At 42.6% G+C, this 23,701-nt stretch overlaps 1 protein-coding gene across 1 annotated transcript; it reads right to left on the minus strand.

The window, feature by feature from the left end:
• Positions 1-14,510: 14,510 nt before the first annotated feature.
• H3-3A (H3.3 histone A) lies at positions 14,511-22,258 on the minus strand. The gene is made up of 4 exons (XM_084624653.1): positions 22,129-22,258; positions 20,452-20,606; positions 18,727-18,880; positions 14,511-15,150 (listed from the first exon to the last, which is right to left on the minus strand). The coding sequence occupies exons 2-4, from the start codon at positions 20,577-20,579 to the stop codon at positions 15,022-15,024; spliced, it is 411 nt and encodes a 136-aa protein (XP_084480779.1). The 5' UTR covers positions 20,580-20,606; positions 22,129-22,258; the 3' UTR covers positions 14,511-15,021.
• Between the last annotated feature and the right edge of the window lie 1,443 nt (positions 22,259-23,701).

Raw genomic sequence — 23,701 nt, forward strand, 5'->3', positions numbered from 1 at the left:
TTAAAAATCATAAATCTGAAATTTCACAGTGTTGTAACTGTAGGGGTCCTGACCCAAAATGGGCTTGTGGGAGAGGTCGCAAGGTTACTGTAGGGAGGTTGCAGTATCGCCATCCTTGCTTCTGTGTTGCAGCTGACGGCAGCACTGCCTTCAGAGCTGGGCTTCCGGCCAGCAGCCACCGCTCTCCAGCTGCCCGGCGCTGAAGGCAGAGCCACTGCCAGCAGCAGCACAGAAGTAAGGATGGCCTGGTATGGCATTGCCACCCTTACTTCTGCGCTGCTGCCTTCAGAACTGGGTCCTCCGCCAGCAGCTGCCACTTTCTGGCCACCCAGCTCTGAAGGCAGCAGCGCAGGTGTAAGGGTGGCCTGGTATAGTGTTGCCACCCTTACATCGGTGCTGCTGCTGGTGGGGTGCTGCATGATCAGCAGCCACCGCTCTGTGGCCACCCAGCTCTGAAGGCAGCACAGAAGTAAGAGTGGCAATACCACATCCCCCTACAATAACCTGGCAAACCCCTCCCCCCCCCGCACAGCTCCCATTTTGGGTTGGGACCCCCAGTTTGAGAAATACTTGTCTCCCTGTGAAATCTGGTCTTTTGTGTAATTTTACCCTATACTATACAGATTTCATGGGGGAGACCAGATTCACATTCAGTGATGCATTTTTCAGGGCCGTGTCTATGGTCCCTATCTATGGGGCCAAAATGCCCATGTGTGCAGCATAACTGATGCCTGTGATGTCTGTATGAATAAGTCACATATTCCTTACAGCACAGAGATTGTATTTGCCTTGTGATGCTCTGTGCCACATGTAGCCAAGGCAGGTTTAGAAATAGGTAACTTCATTTTTTAAAAACTGAATGCTACTTTTACTATTATTAATTTTATTACATACACTTATTTGATAAACACCAAAGAAGTTGGATGTTATCCATGGCTCTGGCTCCTTTTTTTCATGGCATTCAAAGCAACTACTCTTGTGAAAGCAAATGGTCCATTTAGTTGGAGGATCTTTAAGGCAGAAATTAGATCAGATTCCTAAACAGATGTGCCCATCTCTTGGGAAATTCCTTGCTTTCTAGGCCTCAAGCTAACACCAGAAAGGGATGGGGGGTGGAAATCACTGTAAATGGAGAACTTTATTCAGATTCAATCCATGGATTGCTGCTGTCTATAAAATTATTGTTATAGGAACACAAAAATATCTCTTGGAAATCGCCTGTCAATTTAAACCACTTTGTGCACCTAGGCATATAAGCCATGACCTGATTCTTTTCTCTTTTAATTTAAAAAAAAAATCTTGTTTTTTTTTGTTTGTTTGCTTGTTTTTAAATCTGGTTTAATGGAAACAAATGTTGCTGGGATTGCTGTAAAAACGAGAAATACTTCTGTTCCGTCCAATCTTATTCACTTTCAAAGCTGCTGTGAGAAGACCTTGTCTGGGTGGGTGGGTAGGTGACTGAAATCGTGGCATTTTCTATATAGATCAATGACTGCCACGACCACCAATAATATTTTATATAATCAGATGAAAAGCTTCCCCTTTTCTGTTTAACACGTGTCATGCAAAATTGAAACTACAAGTCCGTGGGTCAAATCCAGTTCAGGTCAGTAGTAATCTAAAAATGATGACTTATTGTCAGCCCCTATGAAATAAGTTTGCTGGTGTCAATTCAGTTCCTAGGGGACAAATGTCCACATCAAAAGATTATCAGCACTAACTGGCAAACTCCGGGTCAGGCCCATGTTGAGAGTGGTACAACGCTGTACTATGCCAGGGGAAGCTTGGGGAGATGCGCCCCACCACAGCAACCTCTGGAACCAGGGGAACATGCCCACTGCACCATCCCTTAGGGCAGCATAGCATGTGCTTCCCTGTGCATTTGTCTGTCTCCCTTCCGTGGTTGGTCATGCCCCAGGCTCCGCCCTGCCTGTTTTGCATGGCCAGAGCCTCAAGAAGAATTAGGAAAGAGCAGTTACTGAACACAAGGACTGCCATTGTGCCTGTCCTCTGCACAAAGGTCAGAAGGCTTGTAGCATCCTCCTCTCTCCTTCAGCTCCCAATCTGGCCCCTGGTTGGCAATCTCAGCAGAGAGGCTGACCAGCATGGGGCATGAGGAATAAGCCATCCCCATACCACTAGAGGTCAGGTCAGGCACATTGGCAGGCTAGTGTGAGGAAGCTTGCAATGCTGCTGCCAGTTCTGTATCTGCTTTGTGGCTAAGAAGAGGCCTGCAGTCTTCAGGACTGTGTGATCCTCAGCCTGGCACTTTTCCCAAGCTCTAAATTAACAGACACACAGAAATTGTTTGAAGTCACTCCAGCCATTAGATGGATTGACACAGTTCCTTAGCCATAATCTGTCCCGAGGATGCTCCCAGCTGGGACTTGTATCCTAGTCATCCAGAATTTGTGATCACACAGGCCACGTGATAGCCTCTTAGTTGCCTGCATTCATGCCCATGTGTTCGTCTGGCAATGTCCCCATTCACAAGCTGTTTGACAAGGTCTCAGCTGCCAGGCAATGATGCGTTTAGACAGGAACCCTGCGTTTCGACAGGACTGTAAATGCCATCTCTTTTGCAGGGCTTCCCTTTCCTGCTACATTGGAACCACATCTCTTTACCTGATGACAGCAGCTATATCTTCCCATTCTATCCCCTCCCTTCTTGAGTCACCTGCACAGTAGAGCTATAGATGAGGCCATGTTTGTAGACCCTTGTGCCCACCATCAAGGTCCCAAGGCTCCAAGGAAACTCCTCAAGTTTTCAAAATCTATATCAAGCCCCATACTGACAATCAAACTTGTGGACAAATTTAACAAGTCACAAGGTTTACATTTGCCAAACCAGTATGTGTATAATGCCACCTTGTCCATAATAGGTGACCAGTGGTGGGCTGGATGTAAAAAATAAACTTTGCCCATATTGGTTCTGAATGGGAGACACTTTCATTACATGGCACACTGGCAAAGACACAAACACAAAGGAGAGATCATCTGATGGGAAGAAGTGAAGAGACACAAGAGGACAGAACCTGGAGCCATGCGTATCGGCAGCAGACCTCATGCACAATTTAAATTTCTTTGAGGACAGATTTTTCATATTGTGCATATTTTTTATTTATGATCTTCATTATGCCTTTTAGCCGGTCACGGCTCTCTAAGTACACCTATTGTGTTAGCAACCACGCTGTATCTGCCGACACTGGAAAATCAGGGAGATTCTGCCAGCAGTGGAGCAACAGATAAGATTGTGTGTGTGTAAATTTAAGATCACTAGCTTCACCCAGGCCTTGAAATGCCTGTTATCAAAACCATGGTGGAAATAAGCATGAGACTTGTATTTTCCACTCAGAAATTATTAGGCTTGAGTGTTGTGTCACCCAGCCTTGAAGAGAACACATGCCATACCCACCTAATCTGAGGCATTTGGTCCAAGATTCTGGTTTTTGGAGTTCACTCACCAGCCTCCAGAATCTCAGGCCTTTCAGTGCTGCAGCTGTGAAAGTGACATTGAGCAGAGTACAGGAGGAATAGAGATGGATTCTGTCTAGACCAGCTGCAGTGAAGACAGTTCTTGAGACCCACTGTTGTGCAGTAGCTTAAAACTGGGAATACATTTTGCTCCTGATTTTAAATAAATTCATTTCTTTTATGTCAATTGGTTTTTGGTCCTGTAGCAAAGAGAATCCTTGGAGATGGTGTCTGGGAAGCAGCCAAGATGAAGAGCTCAGGCTTTTTCAGGTATGGTTCATGCTCCCTATGTCAACATTACCATCTCCCCACACACGGCTCATTCATTAAGAGGGCACAACTCCTACTACAGTACACCTAGCATCCAAACCATTAGCGAGATTTTGCGCCCTCTTTCCTGGAACTTTGCAAGTATTGTGGACAGTGGTTATAGAGGTTTTGCTCCTTCTAGTAGGGAAATATTGCTTGTAATTAACCATGTAAAGTGTACCCAGATACCACACTGAAGCACTTCACATCTGTGATAAATAATGTATCATTATGGCCCAGTTTCTTTTCATGGACTTTTGAGGGAAGGAGAAAGTGTGATTTCCGGCTGTCATCTAGTCAAGTGTGTGACAGGGTATGAGTGCTACAGACTAAAAATAAGGAGCAATTTTTTGCCCTGAGGGTGACTAACCATTGGAACAACTTGCCTAGGGATGTGGTGGAGTCTGTTACTTGATTTTTTAAATCAAGTGCTTTCTAAAATATATGCTCCGACTCAGACAGATGTTATTCTACAACCTGTATTATGCAGATCAGACTAGATCATCATAATAATCCCTTCAGGCCTTGAAATCTATGAACCTATAGGTGGGATGCAGCAATTTTCAGGTCCTGAAATTGACATGGACACCTCCACAGCCAAACTGTAGAAGACCACAAAGTCTCCTTAACCACATAGCAGTGACCTTTTGCTGAACACAACCCCTTGTTGTTCATCTCTGGCAGCAAACCTGCACTAATCAATCTTTCAAGCCTGTGCAGTGCTGATTGTCATGAAGTGCAGGCAAATGCTGACCAGAAACCTCTAGTCATTGATGGGGTGAGATTCACAAAGGGGATTTATTGTTTCCCACTACTGAGAGTATTTTGAACTGAAAGGGAGAACTCTAATTTCTAGAGTTAAATCTGCAATGTACATGATGTTAAGGGTTTTAATCCTTTTACTCAAAATGACTTGAGAAGAGTTACACACATTTGCTCATTATAGGAAGTGATAGAAGTGCAACAGACATAGAGACAAGGTGAAACCAAAATTCTGAACCTGAAGCTACCAAACCTTGGGGAAATTCAGATCCAGATCCAAAATCTAAACTGGGGTAACATACTCTGTGGGACTCAGAGAAATGGGTGTAGCAGGAAAATCAACTATTCAGAGGGTGGCAGAAAGTGTAAGATGAAGTAGTGCCCTCCCAAATCATAGCGTGCATCTTCCTCCACCCCCTCACCAATGTAGTTTCCCTTTCACCCACTTGTTGACATAATTCACATCACTTTATATATTATCTGAAACGAAGTCTGTGTTTCAGCTGCATGAATTGCTCTTCACTTTCCTTCCTAAAAAATGGGTGATGTTGCTGGTGCAGAATGGATGTCATATTGCACCCCAGAGGTGATAATATTTCAGTGATGTGAGATATGATTATACAAAGACACAGATTCATTCCTTGCTGATGTAAGGGCTACAAGCCCCACTCGCACCCCGAAGCAGCTATGTTGGAGGGAAAGTTCAGGCCAAGGGAGGCCACTTTATATTCCAGCAGATTGTTAAGGGAAAGCATGGAAACAGTATATCACCCTTCTGGCTGGCCTCACCTCACGCTTACTATGCTGGCTCTGCCTACTTTTGGGACTGCATTGACTGACTGCGGCCCAGGTGCTGCCAGTGTAAATGGATGATTGTAAAAGGTTTTGGCATGTAAAGCACTATATAAAGGTAGGATACTATCAAAGCAGATATAGTGGAAATTTGCCTTTGACTTCAGCATGGTGTCCTATGAGAGTCTTTAATCATCCTGATGAAGAACCCTTACAAATTCCTTTTCATTCTTGTCCTTTTGCCCTAGTTTCCCTCTCGATTCTCCTCCTGCTATATACTAATCACTATCCCCTGCAGATGCTCACATACCATCTGCCGATTACCAGATACCAGCAGATATTACATTTCTGCAGAGGAGAATTTAACTCACACTGATAGCTTGCTCTCCACTCTGACATTCTCTATTTAATGCCCATCTCAGCAGATAGTCGCTATCTGGTAAAATTATCAGGAAGTCACTAATATCACAGTCAGGCACATACTGGGTTTTTTTTTTTTTTCCTCCTTGTTATTTCCAGGTCAGTCTTGCTTCCTGAATTCAGCATGTTGGCAGCGTCAGCCGCCTTTTTGGTCCTACATGACAAGGCTTCTATGCCCTCCCCGAATCCTGCCTCACTGCTGCCTCGTGCGTTCACTTGTCAATGGAGCACAGTTTGCATCCATGCAATTACATTTATAAAACAATGAATAATTAAATCATAAATCAAACAATATAGGAGATTACCACATGTCTAAACATTTGCAGTCAATTTATGTTGTGCCTGTAGTCCTTAATTTATATTGAATAAATTGGTGGGCGGATTACATATAATTTTACTAATATTTTAATAATTATTAGCTCCATTGTTCCATTTTTGCATAGTTGCAGCTATGATTCAATAGCCTACCTATTTAATTTTTGTTGTCTACAACGGGGAACTTTATTTCAGAAACCTACATTCTAACCAGGTTTTTTTAAATGTGAAATTTCAGATGGACACTAAGTTTTCACCAAAACCCAAATTTCACCCAAATTGGTGGGCGGATTACATATAATTTCACTAATATTTTAATAATTATTAGCTCCATTGTTCCATTTTTGCATTGACTAATCAGAACACAAAAGTTTGCTCTTCAAAAATATAAAGACGTTCTGGGAAAACAGCAAACCAGAGACCCAGCTTTATAAAACTTTGAAGACTGCTGAATTGGGACAGTAACTTGTTTATACTTTTTAAAAAATCCTTATTACTAATACTTGATACTAACCATGTTATATTGTTAATACAACACAGTTATATAGTAAAATACAATACTGCTAAAAATTGAGTTCATTTTTCACTATTTCTATTGCTGGCTAACTTTTCATAAGTCACTTTGCTTAGACAGTGAAAACAAACTAATGAGTTTGAAGTTACAAAGTAAGTTATTTTCAGGTTCTAATGTACTAGCCCAGTGCCGAAATGTTGGGCTTTAAATCCTGCACATGAGGTGATCAAATCCAACAATTATTTTTACTAAAATAATTTTTTTAAATGCGTTGAGTTTCTTATACATTTAAGACAGGCTAACATTTTGGGCCTAAAGTTTCTTGGTAACTAATTAGTCCTGCTGTCAAGGTCTATACCATCTGAAGGATTTGATACAGCAGAATCATAAAGACACTAACAATTTTATATTTCAGTTTCTTTCACATTACACGCAATTAGTTTCTAATAGATGTATAAAATCTTGGACATTTTATGTTTGAATTTGGCATGTTAATTTAGTAAATATGGACACCTTGCTTTTAATTTAGCTCTTCTGGCAGCATATTTTCTGGAATGTCTGAGTCTTCATAAAACGTATAGGGGAAATGTGACCAAGTAAAATTGTTCAGGAATGTATGCTCTTAAATGCCTTGCTCACAGGTATTTAAACATTGAAAGGAATCTAACATATTTGTGACAATTAACAGGCAGTGGGCCAGTTCATTTTCATCCCCATGGTAATTACTGAAGTCAATACAGTTACTAGGTTAAACTCATCCCTTAGTGTATGTTCACATGATAATAAATTTAACCCCTGCGTGCAGCAAAGTTGCAGCTATGATTCAATAGCCTACCTATTTAATTTTTGTTGTCTACAACGGGGAACTTTATTTCAGAAACCTACATTCTAACCAGGTTTTTTTAAATATGAAATTTTAGATGGACACTAAGTTTTCACCAAAACATTTTTAGGCAAATGACACCACTGCCTTCTAATTTCCATTACTCTTCTTGTGCCTTTGTTGCAGATATGCCCCATTTGCATGTTTTGCAGACAATGCAATATTTCTGTTTTTATTTCAGTGTCAAACAAGGCAATATTTGTGTATAAGAAATATCAGACCTTTCCCCAACCCTAAATGCGAACCATTCATTGGGAATTCAAAGGATGATCCATAATTTATTCTCTAAAGTCTCTTTATAAAAATTGGTTTCAGAGTAACAGCCGTCTCTAAGGTGCCACAAGTACTCCTTTTCTTTTTATAAAAATTACATTTTCATGCATCCGTGGACAGACAGTTCAGTGAATTTTCACATAGAAAATGCCAAAGATAGGTCATGTTTAACTCTGCTACTTCAAAAAAATCTTTATTTCTTTTTAATTGTTGGCTGTTCTAGACTCCAAAGAACACGGAGATGCTCTTCCGTTAGCACCAGACATTGGTAAGGATTTTACAACAGACTAAAAAAAAAAAAAGCATAGTGCTTGAGAAACATGCTAGAATGGCAACTCTATATTTATCCACATAAACAGATGCTTCACAGGCAGCAGCTGCAGGACAATTTTGCCTAATAGTGCCCTGTGCACCTGAACCCTAACATGGAGAGACCATCCCTTCTGGGGATGTGAGAACAGGTCAGTTTTTATGCACACTCAATCATAGCCTCTCTATTACCCAGGGTGCCAGACGTGGTATCATACAAGACCGGTAAGCAAATACAGAGACTTATCTAATACCTTGTTAGTTTAATTAAAAGCAGTTCTACAAAGTGGTAGTTGGATAAGTTAAATGTTAGACAAGACTATGCTACTACTAAACAAAAGCTGTTGCTGTATTCTGATCATATGGTGGTCACAGACCTGTTTCTACTGAACATTCACACCCCTGCACCAACAATTTGTATCCTCGGTCTCTATCTCCCTCCCACAAGCAACCTTTCGTTACAGAAAACTATTTTTTAAAATTGGTACAGGAAGCAACACCCCTTAAAATCATGTTAAAATTAGTTTGTATGTCCAGTTAAAGTATAAAGCTACAGGATTCAGATCACACACCTGCCATTGCTCATGTGAGCTATTTTAGAGGGACACTTTTGCACAACCAAGTGAGTGAATTTAGATTATTTTGCAAATAGCTTCCTCATGACTGATTTCACCCAAGGAGCACAGATTTCTTTATTCTCAGAGGGCTGGCTCATTGATTTTATCAGAAGAAAATTAAAACCTTTGACAGGAATAAAACATTTTAACAGTTATCAGCCAATGTAAGTTATATGGGGGAAATAACTAAACTACTTCTTCACCTGTCAGCAACAGGAGGGAGAACTCCAGCCAACTTCTTTGTTTTGCTTTTTAACAGCGGTATTTTCTTAATGTAAAGAGACCAGTATATTCAGTAACTACACTGAGTTTTAACAGTCTTTTCAACTATAGTATGAATTTCTTTGCAGTTGATGCCCACATTGCATACATAGAGGGCAACCAGACCCACTGGTAGCTGCTGCTCACCCCAGTCAAACAATACAATGGCTGTGTGCTAATGTGCGGGGGGGGGGCATTGCACTGATCAAAATATAATTTCTTGAGTTCCTTGTAACACTTTGCATGTATACTGAGCAGCAGTACTATTCTGTCTCCCACCTGAAGGAGTGACTGGAGCTGCACTCTGCTAAGCCACTTTAGGAATGGATTGCCATGAAACACTAGCCACCTTAGAAAAGGACACACAACCAATGTCAGCATCTTAAAACTTAGCAGACCTGGTAGAGCTATTTAATGCACATCCCTTCTACGAGTAGAGTGTACACACATCTAGCAGCTCTCAGCCTAGACCAGTGGTGCTCAAACTTTTCCTGTCATGCCCCACCCCTCCATTACTGCCCAGTTGGCTCAGAAGAGGAGTTTGTGCTGAAGGCAGAGCTGGGGGCAGAACTGGGGATAGGGCTGGGGCCTTACGTAGAGCTGGCCTGGGAGCAGATGGAGTGAGGGCAGAGCTGGGGATGGGGCTGCGGCTGAAGACAGGGCAGGGCAGGGCGGCGTTCCCTCCCCAAATCCCATGAGGGCTGCCCCAGGTCCTGCTGTGTGTCACCCTGAATGTTCCTCCGTGCCCCTATGCAGGGGGGCACACCCCCACAGTTTTGGGACCACTGGCCTAAGCTGAAGCAGTGCCTTAATACTGTTTTCCTTCCCTGACACCAAAAGCAGGGGTGCTACAGCAGTGGGAAGGAGTGGGTAAAAGCTAGCAACAGCAGCAGCTTTGTCTTCTCTCCCTGAGCAACTTCTGTACTTAAATTAACACCAGCATGTTTGTGCTCCCAGCCCTCCTGCACTGTGGAAGCTGTCTTTAAGGCAAATTCCCAATCCAGCAAGGAAGTCACTGTCATCATGGCTCTTAGAGACGTTACACTGAGAAGGATCTAGAACAGTGGCTCTTAAGCTTTATAGGTTCGCATGCCATCCTACTAAAAAAAATTGTTGTGAAGTGAATGGACGGAACATGAAGCTCACCCACTACTTTAAGAACTCCCTAGTCTACAGCCTGATTCTCTCCACACGGGTAAAAAAAAAAGTTAAATCCATGTAGATCTCATTCCAAGAGCAGACAAAAAAAACTGGAGACTTCACATTTCCTGTCCATTCTCATGAGACTAGGCACCTAGATTTACTTATTTAGTATTTGCATATTCACTGAGCTAGGAGATGATGTAGCTTATTAATACTGAGTGCAAGTCTGTAAAAAGTGAGTGACACTTGTCTTATGGTAAGATCATTTTACTTAAAAAAAAAATCAGATCAATTCAGGAACTCTTCTGCTGCTTCTCATGGTAAATATTGAAAGGGCAAAGTGGGAGGGGGACACTATAGAAACAATTTAATGTAAAGCAATACTCTGGTGTAAATTATATTCACAAATCTACTGCTTTCTTTACAATGGGGGCAGAAAGCTAAAGGCCCAAACTTCCACAGGAATAACTTACAGGGGAAAGGTTTCAGAGTAGCAGCTGTGTTAGTCTGTATTCGCAAAAAGAAAAGGAGTACTTGTGGCACCTTAGAGACTAACCAATTTATTTGAGCATAAGCTTTCGTGAGCTACAGCTCACTTCATCGGATGCAAATTGGTTAGTCTCTAAGGTGCCACAAGTACTCCTTTTCTTTTTACAGGGGAAAGGTACTTAATATTCAAATTACAAGCTCTTTTAATAAAAGATTTGGGGGGGAAAATACGCTCCTAACAAATCATACCAGGATTCACTGCACACCACTTCTTTAGGGGTGTAACAGTTGTAACTAGCACTTTGGAAAGATGCAAGAATCTGAGAACAGTCTAACATTACATGCTTCAATACTGACTGCAAGAAAAACGTGGCAAGTTTAGGTTTGGGTATCAGCCTTCCTTCCATTCTGAATTCTCTTGGTCAATTTAAGGCTTTTGTTTTAATTTATTAGCTTTAAATAAAATGTTTAAATTCTTTGAGAGAATGTTTTGCAGTCTATAGTCAGTTGGTGCCTTATCATTCCATTCTCCCCAACCCAATTAAAAAATATGTACTGATATCCCATACCAACACATTTAGACTTATTTTTCTGATGTGTGGGGGGGGAATTTAAGTCCCTCCCTTCCTTTACCTACCAATACTTGAGTTCAAGTTATAGGAAAATAGCCAACATCATTGCCAGCTACAGAAAATTGGATTAATTTAACCAGTTTAGGTGTTATCAGCTGATGTATATAAACTGGAAATTCAAATATAGGTAGGGACCTACTACCAAATTCACAGTCCATTTTGGTCAATTTCACGGTCATAGGATTTTTAAAATCATGAATTTCATTATTCCAGCTATCTAAATCGGAAATTTCACGGTGTTGTAATTGTAGGGGTCCCTCCTGACCTAAGTTTAGGGGTGGCGGGGAGGGGGGAGAGGGTGTCACAAGGTGTTTTTGTGTGGTTGCGGTACTGCTACCCTTACTTCTGTGCTGCTGCTGGCAACTGCACTGTCTTCAGAGCTGGGCAGCTGGAGAGCGGCGGCTGCTGGCCGGGAGCCCAGCTCTGAAGGCACAGCCACTGCCAGCAGCAGCGCAGAAGAAAGGATGTCCTGGTATGGTATTACCACCCTTACTTCTGTGCTGCTGCCTGCAGAGCTGGGGCCTCAAGTCAGCAGCCATTGGTTTCCAGTCACCCAGCTCTGAAGGTAGCAATGCAAAAATAAGGGTGGCATGGTATAGTACTGCCACCCTTACTTCTGCGTTGCTGCTGGCGGGGCATGGCCTTCAGAGCTGGGCGCCTGGCCAACAGCCGCTGCTCTCTGACTAGCCAGCTCTGAAGTCAGCGCAGAAGTGTGGCAATACCACAACCCTTTAAAATAACCTTGGTGACCCCCCACCCCACCCAACTCCCTTTTGGGTCAGGACCAGCATTTCTCAAATGCAGGGTCTCCATGAATTCTGTACAGTATAGGGTAAAAGTACACAAAAGACCGTATTTCACAGTCCATGCATTTTTCATGGCCGTGAATTTGGTAGGGCTCTAACTATATGACATTGCAGGCAGTTGATCTCTGAATATAGGCTGTTTGTGTTAAAGTGAGTTTACCAGACGTATGTGCAGAGAGGGCAGGCTTGAAATTTCAATTCAGTTAAATAATCTTTGCTGCTCACCTTGGTTTGGTTCTTCTAAGACAGTCAATCAAATGTTAATTGATATTTGGTTCACAGATTTGGACAGGTTTAGCATCAAATGATCTGCTCTAACTACACTGTATGGCATTACTTTTCCTCGACAAGCTACTCCATTAAGAGACTTGAACAATGCTGGCAGATAGTATTCATTACTGCTAGAGCTGGACAAGTTATGAACATGATTTACTGAATAAGTTTTGGCTCTCTCTCTTCAGGAACTGCCAAAACAGATCATGAATCTCTACTGTTTGAAGGTATCTGCAGAAGATGAAGTTCACCCTTGTGCTAAGACAGGGGTGAGCAAACTTCTTGGCCTGAGGGCCACATCTGGGTGTGGAAATTGTATGGCGGGCCATGAATGCGCATAAAATTGGGTGCAGGAGGGGGTGAGGGCTCTGACTTGATGTGTAAACTCTGTGGTGGGGCCAGAAATGAGGAGCTCAGTGTGCGGGAGAGGGCTCTGCGCTGAGGCAAGGGGTTGGGGTGCGGGGGTGGGAGGTAAGAGTTCTGGCTGGGGGTGCATGCTCTGTGATGGGGATGAGGATTTGGGGTGCAGGAAGGTGCTCCAGGCTGGGACTAAGGGGTTCGGAAGCCAGGAGGATCAGGGCTGGGGCAAGGGGTGAGGGTGTGGGCATGGGCGGGGGGTCAAGGGTGCAGTCTCTGAGTGGCGCTTACCTCAAGCACCTCCCAGAAGCAGCAGCATGTCCCCTCTCCGGCTCCTATGCAGAGGCACGGCCAGGCAGCTCTGTACCCTGACCCATCCGCAGGCACCGTCCCTGCAGCTCCCATTGGCCATGGTTCCCAGCCAATAGGAGCTGCGGGGGTGGCGCTGAGGGCGGGCAGAGCCCCTTGGCTGCCCCTACATATAGGAGCCAGAAAGGGGCCATGCCACTGCTTCTGGGAGCTGTGCAGAGCCACAGTATGCGTGGAGTGGGGCAAGCCCCTGACCCTGCTCTCCGGTTACAGCGGGGTAAGCCCCGGACCCCTGCTCCCTGGTGGGAGTTCAAAGGCTGGATTAAAATGTCTGAAGGGCCGGATGCAGTCCCTAGGCCGTAGTTTGCCCACCCCTGTGCTAAGAGCTTGCATAAAGCCTCTGTGCCATGAAGTCCTTTTTTTGAGGGACTCAGGGGCACACAGGTTTTGTAGGGACTCTGCACGGGGAGAATTTCACTCCGATTATTACCTGTAAATGAATTACAGAGCAGAAATTAGTTAGATATTAGAGCTGTTGACTAAAAACGAGTAATGTGGTATGTTCTTCCTCAGCTCGATGAGAAGAATCCTTAAAGTCAAGTTTCCAATGAAGTTAACCACTGTTATGAATTCAAAATTAATCAAGTCTTACAGAAGGCAGTTTCAGCTAGAATTTTTTTGCTGGAACAGTCATTTAAAATGAACGAGAGGCACAATCAAGGAGAGTTAAAAAAATAAAACTGATACTCCAATATGAGCATTTGCAGTACCTACCCAGCTTGATTCACTACTTGCATGAGAGATCAAAACTAAAAAAAGATGACTTATCATGCAAGTACTATATTATTATTTTGAACAGGGAGTAGGAATTACAAGCAATTGTGCATATGCTGAGTTCTCAACCAGGGCAAAGAACTTTGTTCAAAAAAAGGCACTCATCAAAACAAAGTAAACATTACCTGGTTGAGAATGAGATGGTGGGCGGAGTGGGGGTGGTGGTGAAGGGGAAGAGATGAATTTAAAAAAAAAAAAAAAAAAAGATATTTTACCTTGGTTTGCCCTAGGTTCTTTTGATTATGTTCTGCATGGACTGAAGGTTTACTTCCAGACTCTGCACGAACAGTTTTTAATTGAAGTAAAAAAAAAAAAAAAAGTCAAATTACCAACAATTTTTTTTTAAAAAAAAATATATAGTGAAATTTAGAACTCTTACCCAATGACTTTCTTCTTGCTTTCCATACTACTTCCACATCCCAGTCTCTTTACCTATTTAATACACTTATCACTTCAGGGTTAAGCAACACTTTTTGATTAGAGGCTCAAAGCTCTCACTTTCCTCCACCAGTGAGGAAACTTTTTTCTTTTTAAAAAAAAGCAGTTACTTCACAGTTATTGCAAGGACACACTCTTCTGGGCCTGAGTGAACATTAAAACAATGCTGGAAATGTTACTTTTCAGTATTAAACCTGGAACAGGAAGAGGAATAGGTAGAAAAGTTGTCCAAAACCCTACACATTGAACCACTCTCGGACGATCCAAGTAGAAGGTTTAAAAAACAAGACTAAAAGCAGGTGTCGTTTAATGTATTTTAATAGCAAACTTACAGGAACAGCACAGAAGACAGACAACATTAAAAACATGTACTTGCATGTAGGACAACTCAGTTAGAAAAGTATAGCGAATGGATGGAATCTACTGTATGATAAAAATGCTACAAACACCATTTAATTGCCATCGATAAGAAATTTACTTGTTTTAAAAAAATCCAAATGCTGGCATTGTCCAGAAAAATTTGACAGGTTTATTTATAATTGCTATAAAGTTGAATTGTTGAAACTTGTTCACTGAAACATTTTTGACTGCATTAATGCTCTATGTCCCCGCATTTATATTAAAAATCCACACACAAATGAAAATGGAAAAAAAACTTGCCAATACCCGATTCTGTCCCCTATGTTTCCATTTGCAACCATATACTTAGGTACCTTTTAACCCCATGGAAAAAAAATATCTAACGTTCATTACTACCAATAACAGGAAGAAGAGATTTGTATTGAGAAGGACAAACCCACCATAGTGGAGTTTAAGCACGCTCTCCACGTATGCGGCGTGCTAGCTGGATATCTTTTGGCATGATTGTGACACGTTTGGCATGGATAGCACAGAGGTTGGTATCTTCAAACAGGCCAACCAGGTAGGCTTCACTTGCCTCCTATTATAGAAGAAACAAAGAGTTAAAGACTTTTTACACACACAGCACCTAAAAGAATATAGGAGTCCATGACAGAATCTCAAGTAATCGTAAGTCTAGGAACATATCTATTAAAGATAGCAACAGTTTAGTATTTTCAATAGTGTGGCAGTCTCTCTCACTGCTTCCCTACAAACAGCCAACCTGTATTACTTTTATTTCCACAGATAATGATTTTCTGTACTTTCAGCCAAATAAAGTTTGGTATACCTCTGCTATTTAGCGGATATTCTCTGGAAGATGATTACAGAGATACTTTGACCAAAACATAAGATATTGGGAAGTATTATAGCTACAACAGTACTCCTACAATTAAATAAAGAAATATTTAATCATTTTAAAATACTTTGACTAGGAACTTTAAGCCCATTATGATGATTCAGAGTGACACTAAACTCAGTAGAACAGCTTACACTGTTTGAAGTGAGCAAGAGTCTGAATTCTAATATCAAGTAACCTTCAAGTTAGCTTCTAAAATGCAAAATACAGAAACAGGTACAAAGCCAATACAGATGCTCTTCAGCTTCTATACCTGTAAAGCAAATTTGGAAGACTGCTTAAAGTTTTCACACAGTAGATTGATTGATGCTGAACTTTCTTTTGACTTGTACTTGTGAATGGAATAATAGGACAACTGTAGCACTAGTAAAGGCGTGTCTCGACGAGCAAAAGGTGCTTAGGCTCCCACATCTTCTTTAACTTGACCTGCTAATTCAAGTGAAAACTACCCTTCCTCACTAGGATTTTTCCTGGAATTAGTTATTTTGAGTTCAGCACACAGCTTTTCCTACCGACAACAAGGCCGAACATATGTTAAAAGCCTAGTGTAGACCAGACACGCTGCCTTTAACATATAGCGAAGTGCTCAAGTTAAAGCCTGTGGGGGAAGGGAACACAGTTTACAACATAGCCTCAATACAAATTATCCTGCATCTTAATAGGGCTTTTCAATCATGTTCAGGTAAGTAGGATGAGCTAACAGGATTGGAAAAACAAACACACATGCCCTTTTTGCCTTGCAAGATTACCATTACGCTGAGCACTAGAGTAAACCAAAGGTTTCTATCCTGAAACAAAAGGGGTATGTCCAAATTAGCCTTTGAAGTGTTTTAGCAGCCTTGAGTTAATTTGCAATCAATTAATTCCAGGTTAAAAAAACTAGTGTAGACAAACCAAAATCTTGAGAATCTCCCACTAGGTTTTAAAACACCAGTTAAGGATTTAAAAGCCTCACGCCACAAGCCCACAATTATGCAAATGCTTAACTTTAAGCATGTGATGCCCCACTAAAATCAGCTGTTGAAGTTAAGCATGTATGGGTCAGAACCACAGACGTTTGCTTTAGAAATAATAAAGCAAAATCATTTAGAGACAAGCCACCCACTTGAAACATTTGGTCCTTCTAATTACCTGAACACAGAACTTTAACAAGACAAGTAGGCACTACTATTTTTCACAATGAGAAGAGAAGAAAGGATGCTATAACGCAGGAGTGGCCAAACTTACTCACCCCCCGAGCTGAATACAATAACCTTCAGAAGTTTAAGAGTTGGGGTGCGCCTGTCAGGGCTTTGGACTTCAGCCCTGACGGGAGAGGGGGGTCTCAGGGCTACAGCCCTGCAGGAGAACCCTGCCTAGGGTCAGGGCTCCAGCCCCACTTCTGCTGAAGTCCCAAGCCTCAGTACGTATGCTCCGCAGGGCTGAAACACCGAGACCCCCCTCTACATTGGGCAGAAACCAGAGGCAACGCATGGGGAGGCATGGGGGGTCATGTCCCCCAGATTTTTGCCAGGATTTGCTGGCCCTGCTTGGTCACATGGTGCCGCCAGGCCCCCTCTCTGCACAACAGCTGCTGGAGCCAGCAAGCTGAGAGCTGCGGCCTGTGGCAGTGGGCAAACAGCTGGGAGCTGCAGGGAGAACCTTTCCTTATGCTGCTGCCTTTCCATGCAGCAGAGCTAACACCTGGGAGCTGCAGGGAAGAGCTGCTGAGGTTTGGGGACATGCCTCAAGCTGTTGCGGGGCACAATTTAAAGGTTTGTCCCTCCCCAACTCTCAGCAGGCACCAGTTGTCTCTGGCAGAAGCCCCTAACCCCTCTATGCTGCCACAGGGCAAAAGCCCCGAGCTCCCCTCTCATCTGGTAGATAGAGAATTGGGGGGGGGGGGGAGAGAGACATGGAGGGGGACATCACGAGCCACACTAATTGTAAAAGAGCCACATGCAGCTTGCAAAGCACAGTTGGCCACCCCGCTATAATATAATTCTATTAGCAGCTTTTTCCAGTTATATGATTAAGTTACAGTTGTATTAAAATTTAATATTGAAAATTGTCAAACTATTTTTATGTGCAGAGGTAACAAAAAATGAACTATTCAGGATTTAAGTTGCCCAAATAAATCCAAGAGCAGGATCAATAAAAAGCCACCAATTTCTCAATATACCTTGTGGTACATAACTGAAATGCTAGCAAATCTGCAATTATTAATCATTGTTATACTAACTGTATTTTAGGAAGCCCTGGTTACCTAAATGTGTGCTCAGTGAAGTTTTTTGAGTGTCCTGAAACCTTAAGTTATAAACACACAGGTTATCTACTCTCAAAGAGCTTGGCTTTCAAAGATGTTAATTATTACAAAATTTAAGTGAGAGGGAAGGAATAGAACATTTATCTCAGTTTATTATGAGAAAAGTACTATTTCTGCATTTGATAAGGTAAGAGATGTTTTGAGAGCTATTTCCAATTTTAATAATATATTTATGGCATTTTTATAAAGTAGTTTATTGACGAGATTATGTTATCAAATTATAAATGATACAACAACAAAAAGTTAATTACTTCGGGGGAGTTGAACACAGTAGCATCAATTCACCTAGAACTGAATCGGAAAATGTCTACTTCTGAAGTCCACCAATCGAGTGAAATTTTGACTAACCACAGAAACAGCCCAGCCAATTACATGAGTTTATGTAACTGACCTATCACATCCTCTCCCCCACAGTAACAAAGGCAACAGTATGGCCCTATCAGCTGCTGCTCTAAAGAAAATATTCTTTTAAGTCATTTCCATGTTTTACCAGCATAAGGATACTTATATAAAAGTTACTGCAGATTAGTTTGTGTGCATATTTACAACAATATTCCAGCAGTTCTTCTCTCGTCATGATGAATTATTTCCATGATAAATCTTTTTTCAGGCATTCAAGGTACTCTAAGAGTTAATCTGTTTAAATTATTTTTTAAAAGATATTAGAGGTTTCAGTTAGGGATGCTTCTTTAGTTCTTTGTGAGGTTTTTAGATATTTGCATAAGGAAACACCAGGTAACTCATTTTGTTAAACGGTACTCAAACTATTAGGAATCCACACTAGCAGACAGGGACATAATTTAACCACCTTCTGAATATGAATACAGATGCATACAAATCTAAGCAGTACGACAACTGCCATGAGTTTCACAAGCTCATCTACAGACATCCATGCACAAAAAAATTCTTTTAAATTAGGCCTAAAAATAAATCAGTCTTCCAATAAATTTTACCTGCAAAGCACCAATAGCAGCGCTCTGGAAGCGCAGATCTGTTTTGAAGTCCTGAGCAATTTCACGCACCAGACGCTGGAAGGGAAGTTTGCGGATCAGAAGTTCAGTAGACTTCTGATAACGTCTGATTTCACGGAGAGCCACAGTACCCGGCCTTTTAATTAATAAAAAAATAATTAACATTTACAAATATTCTGTATCATTTTAGAATATCAAATAACCCATGTTCTTCTAATCTGAACTAGGAACGTTTTGTATATGCTCTGTTTTTACTAGAAGCATCTCAGTATTTACAACACAAAAACACCTTGACATACAAAGAGGGCCTGATCTCATCACTCATATATTAACTTCAATAGGCATTCCATCTATGGATAAGCTACAAGAATAGGCCCTCCAAAGCCTTGTCTTCAGCATGGAAAAAAGGTGTACCACACATTAGCTAACGTACACTAACCAACATGTGTTAAACTTAGTGCAGACAAAGCAAGTTGTAGTGTTAACATGAGTTATCTGGTCAAGTTAAGCCACAGACTCTCCCCAAGAATTTACCTCAACCAGCTAATTCGCATCAAAAACAGGTCACTCCCTCCCTACCCTGTAGCTATGACAATAAAAACAGCATTGAAAAACATCATATCCTTGGTTATATTTTATTCTAAGAGCTTAAAATCTCATCAAGTTTTCTTACATTAGTGTTTTAACTAAAAATTCATGTTAATGCCATCTTTTTGCAAACACACAGTTCATTTCTGGCATGATTATTGTGTATATTTCATTTATTATGAACATTTGGGGTTTTTTGCCTTAAGTTACTTACTAATTTGTAGTATTAATTTCCACCTCCCTCTTCTCATCTGTATTCTCTAATACTACTTTATGGACCATGAATGCAGACTAAAACATTCTTAAAATATGCATTTGCAGTGTTTCAAGATTACATTCACTTTCCAAAATGCCTTTCTGCTCCTCTTCTCGAAGAGGGAACACACACACTTTAATAACAATGACCATCCCTCAAGATGAACAATCGTATGTTAAAACTCTTAATTGCGCAAGGATCCTTCCGGATGAAAGAGTTTATTACAACATAATTGTCAGCAAGAGATTTACCTGTAATTCTAACCTATTTCCTCCTCTATTTAAGTCTTCATTTTAGGTTAACTGAACGTAAAATTATTTGCAAAGATTCTGCTTATATGTAGACATGTTCTGCCCTCTAATGGTAGAATATCTTAACTACACTGTCAGTTCATTAAATAGCAAAATAGCTGTGAAGACAAAATTGTACCAGTTTAAGTAAATTAAAATCAGTTCTGTGCATTAAAGTTTGTTTCAGTCCAATTCTGTTACCATACTTAAATTAATTAGAAGCTAAATCACAAAGTGCATACATGTTTGGATGACATTTGTTTAAGCTTAAACGAGGTCTTAATTGCATAAATATAAATCAAAATTAATAATCTATTCAATAAGCCTATTATTACTACACAATAAATTTAAGCCACTGTGCACATATTAAACATAAAACATACTGTGGATTATTTAAAACTTGTTCATAATCAAGTAGTGAAATAATGAAAGCACTGTAAAAATCACCCTGATCAAGAATTAAAAAGAAAACCACCAAAGTTCCCCCAATGCAAAAAGTTCTGCTCCGATAAACGTTTCCGTTTGGTTAAGGGGATGTTGCATCACAAGCTTTGTTCCTGGTAATTTCTGTACCTGTAGCGATGAGGTTTCTTGACCCCTCCAGTAGAGGGCGCACTCTTGCGAGCTGCTTTCGTAGCGAGCTGCTTCCTAGGTGCCTTACCACCAGTGGATTTACGGGCAGTTTGCTTGGTACGAGCCATGTTCCTGAAAACTTCTCTTCCTTACACCTATCGGTAAAAAATTACCATGCGATCACACACTGCAACAAACTAGCCACTAGCTCAGATGTTCCAGAAATGCAGATTTATCTTTTACACCTTAAAAATATTGTCTAACAAGAATCAAAAGACGTACAACATTGAACAATTAAAATGATCCCGATTATACCTCTGTACCATGCAAACACCACACTTCTAACAACAGAACCTGCGACTCTAGGTAACTGCTTGCCACATAAAGGAATCCTTCCCTTTCAACTGCTCAATTAAGAGAAAACACACTAGCCAAAAAGGCCCATCGGTCTAATTTATCTAATTGCAAAAGAAATTAAGTGTCTGAAGACCTCAGATTATTATTAAAATGCAGTTTCACCCAAGCGTTAAACAGGAACGATGCAGCAGCAAAACCTAAATAGGTCGATTCAAACAACAGATAAGAGATTGTTACTGCCCCCTGTAGCTCTCCCCCCGTCAGCTGAAAAGTGCTCCAAATATTACCTGAAAAACACTGGGGGGCTTGCATCCAATTTATAGTCTGCATTGAGCAAAAATACCTCTTTCAAAACAGTAGAGAGGGGGAAAGTAGACAAGCAGCCCCTCAGTGCTTTCTGCAAAGCAACCTGCCCATTGCAATCGCTCGGCTATGCCCGCAAATTAAAAAGCAAATACACGCAAATCGGTATTTATTCCGCAAACAAAAAGAGCCTGACTTAAGTTCAAGAAAGCAACAAACTTTTTTGGGGGGTTGTTTTTGGTGCTGCCTCTCTGCCTCTTTCTGTGCAATTGCTTTTCCAAGGCTGCCTCGCTCCCAAGCGCCTCTCACTGGCAAACTCATCTCCCAGACCCGAACAAAATGGAAACAATCACGAAATGCAGCCCTAGTCCTTTTGCAAAGAGGGAAAAAAATAAAATTGCAAAAAATAATGCAAAAAATACAAGGAACTCCAAACCATGTGGGTGCAGATCAAGTGGGAATGGGGGAAAAGTTTGCAATCAAAATGCAAAAAAATGCACTGGGTTGCGGTTGTTTCTTTTGCAAATTTCTTTCCTTTTTTATTGTTTTTTAGGCAATAGGAAAAAAATATGGTCGGTGACCAGAGAAAAGAGACAAGATGGTGAAGCTGAGCAACAACTGTGGGGAGCAGGGGAAGGAAGGCAGGAGAGTTACCCTGGGCTGGCAAGTGGCTCCTCTTTGCAGCTGCTTCCCAGCCCCGATCCGGGGAGATGTTGGGCTCAGGAGGTAGCTAAGGGGCTGGGGAGGGTGTTGGTGGGGGTCTGGAGTGGGGGTAAGGGGGGCACAGGGGGGCAATGATCGAGCGAAGAGGGGCTGGGGGGGCTGGGGAAGGGAGCAGCTCAGGCTCCTTGGCTGAGCAGGGGAAGGTGGCGAGGAGAAGGGGGACTCCGGATGCTGCCGCTTCCCAGCACCGATTTCTGGCCCCCAAAAGTTTGTGCGGCGGGTTGGGGGGCGGCCATGGGGGCCCCGCCGAGTGGCGGGGCGCGGGGAGTCTTAGGGGGAGAGCCAGGGACTTACCCCCGTCCGCTTGGGCTGAGAGCGGCTGCCGTGCAGGGAGGGAGGAAGCGAGGAGGAGCTACAGCTACTGCTGCTGGCGGCGGCGGCTGAGAGCACAATTGAAAGATGGCTGACTCGCGAGGGCCGTCCCCGCCGCCTGGCCCCGCCCTCTCCCGCCCCGGCCCCGCCCCGGCCTCCGCCAGGCGGCCAATGGTGCACAATGGAGGGAAGGCTTGGCCACGCCCACTCCCCTTCCTCCCTCCCTCATCTCTGCCCCCGCGCAACCTCTGAGCCGGGCGCTGTGTGTACAAACACAAAAGACACGCCGCGCGCGCGAGAGGGATTCCCTCCCCTCCTCCCTTTTCCCGCGAGCAGAGGGGGAGGCCAGCGGCCAGGAGGGAGCGCGAGGCCACCCCGGGGACTCTGCCGCGGCTAACGGTCGCGGGCGTGAGCCCAACAGCCAGCGCGAGATCAGACCAACGGCAACCGGTCCCCTGTAGCCGTCCGCCCCTACCATACCGCAGCTGTAGCCAGCCCCGCACCTCGCAACCGGACCCGGCCGCTGCCCTGTCTCCACCCCCAGAGATGGCTAGGGCCAGGCAGCCCCACACTGTTGTGCCCCTAATCGCTGAACAAATAAAAATATTAGTCGTGTCCTGGCTCACCTGCGGGGCACTGCCCGGATGGGTCCCACAGGCTCCTCTTGCGCGGGCACGACCATGTACAACAGCGCAAACACTTCCCGCCTGCCACTAATGTAACTCATAAATGTCAAAGGAGCTTTAGGGAGCCAGACGCAGTCCCTGCCCCAGAGAACATAAGCAAAATGTCTGAGGGACTGACAGGCTGGAACAGTGAATGTGGGGAGGTTAAAAAATCAAATTACACATGGCTGGAAAAAATTCAGATCTAGAGCTGGTTCTTGACACCTCCGAAGTTGGAGGATGCTCAGATCTGAAGGGCTGGATCAGTCCTAGGGGTTGGAGAAGTATTTTCGGGAAATTGCAGGTATCTAGTTCAAACACATGCAAAACAAAACCCTGTAGTGCAACCAGGTGAGACTTTTAGAACCGCCTTAAAATTAATCTAGGATGAAAGAATTCTCTTCCCCCTCCCTGCAAAATCAGACTTTTGGGTGCATGAGACTGGGAAGGGATCACTGTCGAGAAGTCCAGCTTGGAAAAGATTTGTGGGAGAAATGGGTTATAAGGAGAGATTTGAAAAGAGTGGAAATGACAGAAGACACTTGGAGGATCAGTAGCGGGAGGTTATTCCAAGGTGAAAGTGCAGTTATGGTCAGAAAAGTGACTATGTAAAAATGGCCCCTGCTCACCCAACTGATCTGATCCCTGTGTTCTTTCAGAGTTATATTTTTTGCCTTATTATTTAATGAGAACATGCATTTTACTTTATATTTTTGTTAAACCTGAGAAGCTCAGATATCTATAGGAGAGTGAACTGCATTCTATTCTGACTTACCCATCATGAACAGATTTGTGAAGTTACAGTTGCAGGGTCAAATTCTGTAGTCAGTTACACCTGTGCAGCCCAATTGTTTTCAGTTGTACAGGTATATAACTAAGCTTTACCACAA

The sequence above is a fragment of the Lepidochelys olivacea genome (genome assembly GCF_965140295.1).
Source record: "Lepidochelys olivacea isolate rLepOli2 genome assembly, chromosome: 3".
NCBI lineage: Eukaryota > Metazoa > Chordata > Testudines > Cheloniidae > Lepidochelys > Lepidochelys olivacea.

Excerpts from the sequence above, each read along its gene's own strand:
- H3-3A (XM_084624653.1), bottom strand. The coding sequence starts at position 20,579 with ATGGCTCGTACCAAGCAAACTGCCCGTAAATCCACTGGTGGTAAGGCA. Across the intron at positions 18,881-20,451 it reads AAGAAACCTCATCGCTACAG|GCCGGGTACTGTGGCTCTCC; the intron begins GTACAGAAATTA and ends ATTAATTAAAAG. Across the intron at positions 15,151-18,726 it reads CTGCTATTGGTGCTTTGCAG|GAGGCAAGTGAAGCCTACCT; the intron begins GTAAAATTTATT and ends CTTCTATAATAG.